This window comes from Chlorocebus sabaeus, chromosome 26 (genome assembly GCF_047675955.1).
Source record: "Chlorocebus sabaeus isolate Y175 chromosome 26, mChlSab1.0.hap1, whole genome shotgun sequence".
Classification (NCBI taxonomy): Eukaryota; Metazoa; Chordata; class Mammalia; order Primates; family Cercopithecidae; genus Chlorocebus; species Chlorocebus sabaeus.
In genome coordinates, this window is record NC_132929.1 from 41,134,210 (window position 1) to 41,141,676 (window position 7,467).

General features: G+C 43.3%; 1 protein-coding gene across 5 annotated transcripts in view; it reads right to left on the reverse strand.

Annotated features, from left to right (window-relative positions):
• Nucleotides 1-5,185, reverse strand: part of DPP8 (dipeptidyl peptidase 8) — a 75,262-nt gene extending 70,077 nt beyond the window's left edge. For 2 of the 5 annotated variants that reach the window (XM_008016230.3, XM_008016226.3), the window contains exons 1-2: nucleotides 4,927-5,149; nucleotides 3,085-3,220 (exon numbers count right to left, since the gene is read on the reverse strand). In XM_008016230.3, the coding sequence (XP_008014421.1) occupies nucleotides 3,085-3,100 (16 nt within the window). In that variant the 5' untranslated portion in view covers nucleotides 3,101-3,220; nucleotides 4,927-5,149. Of the gene's footprint in view, nucleotides 1-3,084; nucleotides 3,221-4,926 lie in introns of all 5 variants that reach the window. The other 3 variants (XM_073012242.1, XM_073012243.1, XM_008016229.3) reach the window with 2 other exon arrangements.
• Nucleotides 5,186-7,467: the final 2,282 nt, after the last annotated feature.

A 7,467-nucleotide genomic window follows, 5' to 3' on the forward strand; every position in this document is an offset into this window, starting at 1 on the left:
TTCTCTGATAGGTTCAAAAAAAAAAAAGCGGGGGGAGTGGGGAGGGCAAGAAAAAAATGCTTTTTAGCACAGCTGCAATGAAACCTAGTAAGAAAAGCAATAGCTCTCCCTTCCGTGTTCAGTTTAAAAATGAAATTTAAAAAAAAATTGAGGTCAGGTCTACTTCGCAGTGCCTTTGGTAACTTTTATAAAAGGCTCTCCTTAGGTGTTTCTTGCCAAAACTCCCTTTTCTTTCCCACACTGGAAGGAAACAGGCCATTTGCCAGTTGGCTGCTATGCTCCGCCCAAGAGCATGTCAATAGCGAAGCTAACTCTGCCAAGGAAACTAAGTGTTTTGCATTTTAAAAAGTAACACATTTGGTAAGTGTGGATTTTTTTCAGCTAACAGAAATAACCACAACAAATGAGAACGGTAATAAAACTGTCAAAAATAACACGCATGTAATAACCTTCCTAGGATACTTCTCCAAGATAATATATTGTTTTCTTTTAAACAGAAAGCCAAACAAAACACTTGACTGGCTGGTACATCTTTGAGTCTTCTGCTCTTGCCTATACATCACTATCATCTTCATTTGTGGTGGCTCTATTTTTTTTTTTGAGACGCTGTCTTGCTCTCTTATCCAGACTGGAGTACAGTGGGACCATCTTGGCTCATTGCAAGCTCCAACTCCCAGGTTCATGCCATTCTCCTGCCTCAGCCTCCCGAGTAGCTGGGACTACAGGCGCCTGCCACCACGCTCGGCCGCTTTTTTGTATTTTTAGTAGAGATGGGATTTCACTGTGTTAGCCAGGATGGTCTCAATCTCCTGACCTCGTGATCCGCCCACCTCAGCCTCCCAAAGTGCTGGGATTACAGGCATGAGCCACCGCGCTCAGCCTGGTGACTCTATATTTTAAGGAAACATATGACTATTCTTACCAATCATACAACATATACTGATTAAATGGCAGAAAAAAAAGATACTATCTTAAAGTGGCTTTAATTAGCTGAAGTTGTTGATACAGAAAGCATTTAATATTTGTACCAACAGTATTTTGATAAAAGCATAAACTGAGAAACTGAGGTTTACCAGTTCAACCCCTAGTGTTTGTTAATATTTCATCTGCTAATAATGTTTATTCTCATTTCACAAATCCAGAAGTTGCATTTCTCCTTTATCTTTTCCAACATTTAACATGAGCGAAGTATCAAATAACAAAAAGTGTTATCATAAACCAGTGGGTATTCTAACATATATTATTCATGACATTGCCAAAAAGAAAGAACATAAAAATTCTGGGCAATCTGCTCTTTTTGAACTAATAAATGTCAAAGACATGTGGACTTGGGAGATAAACTAAATTGCATTTATGTAACCAAACTTAACATATTAACTACTTCTACAATAATAAATACAAGGCTGTACATTTAATATATCTTTCTTAAAGCCCAAATTTGAAGGTTAACATCAATCATAGTAACTATCACAGACTAAAAGTTATTAGCAGGTATGGATTGTGAATTAGTCCATTAAGCACACATTAGTGGCATGCCAAATAACTGAATGACCTGTGTGTGCAGCTTATTTTGTCTTTTTTCATGCTGCAGTTACCTATGTTACCATTTTCAATATAACAGTAATGAAGTGGCCAGAAAACCTATTAGACAGTTACATCAGGTATGCCTGTAATATTGTAACAAGTGAGCATTCACTTTCAATGACTAAAATCCAAAGCAGCTTGGCAGGGAATTAAAGTCATTTAGCTCAATGAGTATCCAGCACACTGATATTTACTGACACTATAAGACTGTGGTGGTTATATTCTATCATATGTTGTTTACTTGCCCTACTACAAGCTAGCTAGTGGAGGCCTACTTTCTACCAAATGTTAATGGACCCAGTTTTTTCTTTTTTCTTTTTTTTTTTTTGAGGCAGTCTTGCTCTGTCACCCAGGCTAGAGGGCAGTGGCACAATCTCAGCTCACTGCAACTCCGCCTCCTGGGTTCAAGCAACTCTCCTGCCTCAGTCTCCACAATAGTTGGGATTACAGGCACCCGCCACCACGCCCAGCTAATTTTTCTATTTTTTAGTAGAGACAGGGTTTCACCATCTTCACCAGGCTGGTTTTGAACTCCTGACCTCATGATCCACCCACCATGGCCTCCGAAAGGGCTGGGATTACAGGCGTGAGCCACTGTGCCCGGCCAGTGGACCCAGTTTTATATCTAATGGACTGAGGGACAAATGAGAAAAGAAACTATACAAATTGGGCTCATTTTTCTCAACTTCTCTTGTGTTATGTTTGGAAGTTCATCTCCAAACCAGTGCTTGCAAGAATAGGGCTGGTGAACAGAACAGGGAAGCTCAACAGAAAGACCTCCTCCGAAGCCTTACTGTCCAGTTTATTTTTTTTAGACAAGTCTCACTGTTGCCCAAGCTGCAGTGCAGTGGTACAACCTTGAACTCCTGGAGTCAGAGGATCCTCACGCCTCAGCCTCCTGAGTAGCTAAGACCAGAGGAATGCATCACCATGCCTGGCTAATTTTTTAAAACTTTTTGTAGAGATAGGGGTCTCACTATGTTGTCCAGGCTGGTCTTGAACTCCTGGCCTCAAGCAATCTTCCTGCCTTGGCCCAAAGTGCAGGATTATAGGCGTGAGTCACCAAGCCTGGCCATGCCCAGCTTCTTATCATTCGCGTCACATCTTTTCTATGTAAAAGGTACATTAGCTTACATTTAATTATCTGGTATTCCTGAATTGTACTAAGCCCTGGACACTCGATGCATATACATGCATACGTGTGTGTACATGTACAAACACTGTACAGTCCAAATGACAGTCTGCTATTCTGTATGTTCACAGCAAATGTACATCCTGCATTTCTAAAATCTATCTGATATTATATAATATTGGTAATCTGTGCAGACGTTTGGTAAATGACTTAGTTCCAGAGTATATACAAATACATTCTCAAAGTAGGTGATCTGAATTTTCTAATGTCAAAAACAGGAAAATAGGGTCAGTGTACCTTCTCAGCACAGTGCATATATCTCACTGTCCCACCTACCTCATCACTTAAGTAGTTTCCCTGGTGCCTACCTGATTTTATTTTCATTTGCTCAGATCTCTTCCACACTCAAAGAGATCTTTTTCAAGTGACTCAACTTCAAGCATAGACTCCTTCTGCTCATCCTGCTCTTCTCACAGGAATCTTTCCTTTTCTCACCATCCAAGCCTGCTCACCAGGATAATGAAATAAGATAATAAGACTCTGATCATTAAGATGGACCATATGTGGTCAAAAAGAGAAGCTCCAAAACAAGTTAAAACTGATACCGAAATACCACTTTTTGGGACAATATATAATGCCTAGATTATTTTGTATCTGCATTTTATGTTATCAAAATCCAAGAATTATTTTATTTCAGAGATGTGTAGCCCAATATAGTAAAAATATCCTAACATAGTAAATCTTGGTGTCCAGACACACATTAAAAGGAAAATCATGGAAAGGCTTTTTAAAAAGTTACAAAAGGCATACAGATGTGAAGTTACTCAGTGACTATTGCAAATCATCAAAAACGGCAGATGATTAATAAAATTTATTTTTATGTGCCTATTCCTGTTCCTGTTTTACATAATAATGTCATATCAAGCTGGTTGGAGGGAGAATCAACTCAGGAGGATAGCCAATAAGAGTTACAGGCCATTTTTGCAGAAAAGGAATTAACTTGAATTTAATAACTTAAGATATTTCACGAGATAATTTTCCATTCATCTTAAGTGCATTCCATTTTTGCTTTTTTTCTTGCTGCATTACTCTGAGAATAATTTAAATAGGTAACTTTTCTGGAAAAAGCAGCATTAAACTTGTTGAAATTCTGGCTTAGGAAAAAAAAAAAAAAAAAAAGGAAGGTCTGCTATTACATCTGTTACTCTATCAGTTTTAATTTTGGGCTCCCACAGCCCAAGGATGTGATGAAGGGATGGGGTGGGAAAAGCTAAGTGGCAAGTGTAGGAAAAACAGCAAGGTTATGCCAGCACAGCAACAATGGACTAAAATGTCAAGACACACCATAGCACTAAGTCCGTCACTCAGAAATAGAGCATGCTGACTCAGAAAATAGCTTTAGGGCTCTTGAGTTTGGATCCACTGAAGTGAAATTCCTTAATTTTTAACTCGAGGGCCAAACAGCCGTCCACTTAAACACGTAAAGCCTCACTGAAGCCTAGCTAATCTCTCTTTGGGGGTCCACACCTAGTTGAGAGGTTCATTAGCACAGAGAGAGCAAAGATCTTGAAAAACTATGACTGGGGAAGAAGAGGAGAAGCATAGCAGAGAATATGAGAAGGAAAATGGGAGGGATGCCAAGTCTTAGGAAGAAAATGTGTGAGAAGAGAGGTGTGGCAGGAAAGTGTCCTGTTGCAAGTGGGTGGAACAGAATGGGAGGGGGCAGTGAGCGGGGAGGGAATCGATCTAGCATGAGGCAGGTGAGAAAAAATGACCACCAGCTGGGAAACCAGAAAATCTGAGTCCAGAGCCCATCTGCCAAGTCGGACTTAAGAAAAACCCCTTGGCCTTTGTGGGCTTCCGTTTCCTTATCTGTAAGCGCCGACAACACCCGGCCTCCCAACCCCAGCGAGACTCAATTAAGATAACGGACGTGGAAGTCAAGAGGCCAGCGCCCAGAGCTCAGGGGGCGCCCAGTGAACGGTGGTTGACTCGGAATCTCAGAGCCTCGGCTTCCTCTTCCGGCAAGTGGGGGGGGGGGGGGGCCACCACCGGCTCTGCCCTGGACAGGGCGGCGCGTCGGGTAAACCGCAAAGCGCGCTGACCCTGAGAACGCGCCAAGCAGTCCCTCCGTGAGGGGGAGAGGGCCTGGTGAGCCGTCGCTCAAGCCTCGCCGACGCAGGGGAAGGAGAGGGGGGCGGATACTGCACCTTCCCCCCCGGCCCCGCCCGGACCGTCCCGACGTGCGCTATGGAGCGGGCCTGCGCCGCTTCATGCTGCGGCGCCTCCACTCCAGTCCTGGTTGCAGTGGCTTCCTCAGCGGCGGCGCCGGTGACAACACAGGCGGCGAACGCGGCACTCACAAGCAGCGGCGGCAGCAGCAGCGGCCTTGGCCTCAGAGACTTTAGCACTTCCGGTTCTTCGCCATCCGCTCTCCGACTGGCGAAGGCGCAGCCGGGCCAAGAAGGGCGCCGCTGTCTGCTGGGTGGGGTCCAACACCACAGCGCAGTCTAGTGGCTGGAGGAGCCAAGGAGGCGCGGGGTGGAGGCTGGGCCGAGCAGGGGATAGAGATGAAATCCAGAAAGGAACAGCTACTTGCTGAAAGTCACAGGGCAGATTGTGGCGCATCTGTAGTCAATAAATATATATTGAGTGCATGCTCAAAATAGACAACATTCCTGTCCATGTGCCAGGCAGAGAGAGCCTTAGACGCTGGGAGCAAACCGGGGTAAATCCCTGCCCTTTCAACGAGATGATATTAAGAGGAAAGGGACTAGGGCCTTGGAGATCTAAGCGCCTCATTGTTGTGGTGGAAAGAAATCTGAACCTGGAGTCCGAAACTTGGCTCTAATATTAGCTAGTGATCTTTTAGCAGGTCACTCAATCTAGTTGAGCCATAATTTCTTTACCTCTAAAAGGAATATAATACATTTCACTTAATTGCAATTAAAGAAAACCGGCTGGGCGTGGAGTCTCACTCCTGTAATCCCACACTTTGGGAGGCCGAGGCAGGTGGATCACGTGAGGTCAGGAGTTCGAGACCAGCCTGGCCAACATGGGGAAACCACATCTCTGCAAAAAATTCAAAACTTAGTTTGACATGGTGGCGGGCACCTGCAATCCCAGCTACTACTCAGGAGGCTGGGGAAAGGAGAATTGCTTGAACCCAGGAGGCAGAAGTTGCAGTGAGCTGAGATCACGCCACTGCACTCCAGCCTGGGTGACAGAGTGAGACTTTGTCTCAAAAAAAAAAAAAAAAAAAAAAGTATGCACTTTAACACATAAAATGAAGAAACCCTAGTTTCCTAGGGGAAAGAAATGAATGACTTGTTATAATCAGAACCAGAGGCAGGTCCCTTGACCTGCAATTTCTTTCCTGGTCTACACTGTATATTGGCTGAGAAAAAGGGAACTCAGAAAGATATCCAGGAAAGTAGCAGGTGTACAACAAAACAGTGCAAAAGTGGGGTCTCCCCTATTTTCTATTATTACAAAGAACCATGTGTCAGAGTCATATGTCATTGGGATTTATTATAATAGCACTAATAAAAAATCCATTTGGGCACTATGCTCCACTCCACAGTGTATAATTATTCACTCTAAGGTTAAATGAGCCTTCCCTCAGGTTTTTTAAAGTTGAGTTCCCTTTAAAAAAAAAAAAAAAAAGGCAAAGTCATTTTCCCTGGGTCTCTTCTATTAATTTTATCCAAATGACCTGACAGCAGATTTTAAAAGCTTTAAATGCACACGCACACACAAAATACAGAGAAATATCTTGCACTTCATTTCATTAATTCAACAAGTGTTTGCTGAATCTCTGCCTTGTACCTGTCACTATTTTAAGCAGTGAGGCCACAATAGTGAACAAAGTAGATAAAGCCCTGTTTTCATGCAGTTTATAGCCTAACAAGAAGAGATAGAGCCCCCTCCCCCCAAAAGCAAACAATTAAAAATATATAATTTCATGCATTTAAAAAAAGAGCCATGGACAGATAAAATACTTGCTTATATCACATGGATAATTATAGATTTGACTAGATTGGAATTCAGATTTCTTTATTTTTATTTATTTATTTATTTATTTATTTATTTATTTATTTTTGAGACAGAGTCTTGCTCTGTCACCCAGGCTGAAGTGCAGTGGCACCATCTCGGCTCACTGCAAGCTCCGCCTCCCAGGTTCATGCCATTCTCCTGCCTCAGCCTCCCGAGTAGCTGGGACTGCAGGCACCCACCAACATGCCTGGCTAATTTTTTTTTTTTTTTTTTTTTTAGTAGAGATGGAGTTTCACTGTGTTAGCCAGGATGGTCTCGATCTCCTCACCTCGTGATCCGCCCACCTCGGAGCTGTAGAGGAACATCTTCACCATGGAACGCTGGCCACCTTGCGTGTACCATAGGCATAGGCTTGAATCCAAGGATCTCTGAGTCTTAGCAGAATGCTGTGTGATGTTCCTAGAATAGGAGAGAATAGGAGGCTGATAGGGACCTGGAGGCAACCTCCTCGGGGAGGCAGTCAGGAGACAGCTTCTCCTCTCCTCACAGTTTCTGATAAGGTGTGGGGCTTTCTCTCCACTCCCTCAGAATAGCACTGCTGAATACAAAATCATTTAGTTGCAGTCTAGAATTGGCTCCTGTTCAACAGGACAGCTCGCAATTCACGTTGCAGTCATTTGGCCCCTTTTGTTTCAGTACAGTTGTCCCTTGGTATCTGCAGGGGATTGGTTCCGGGATTCATGACAGATATTAAA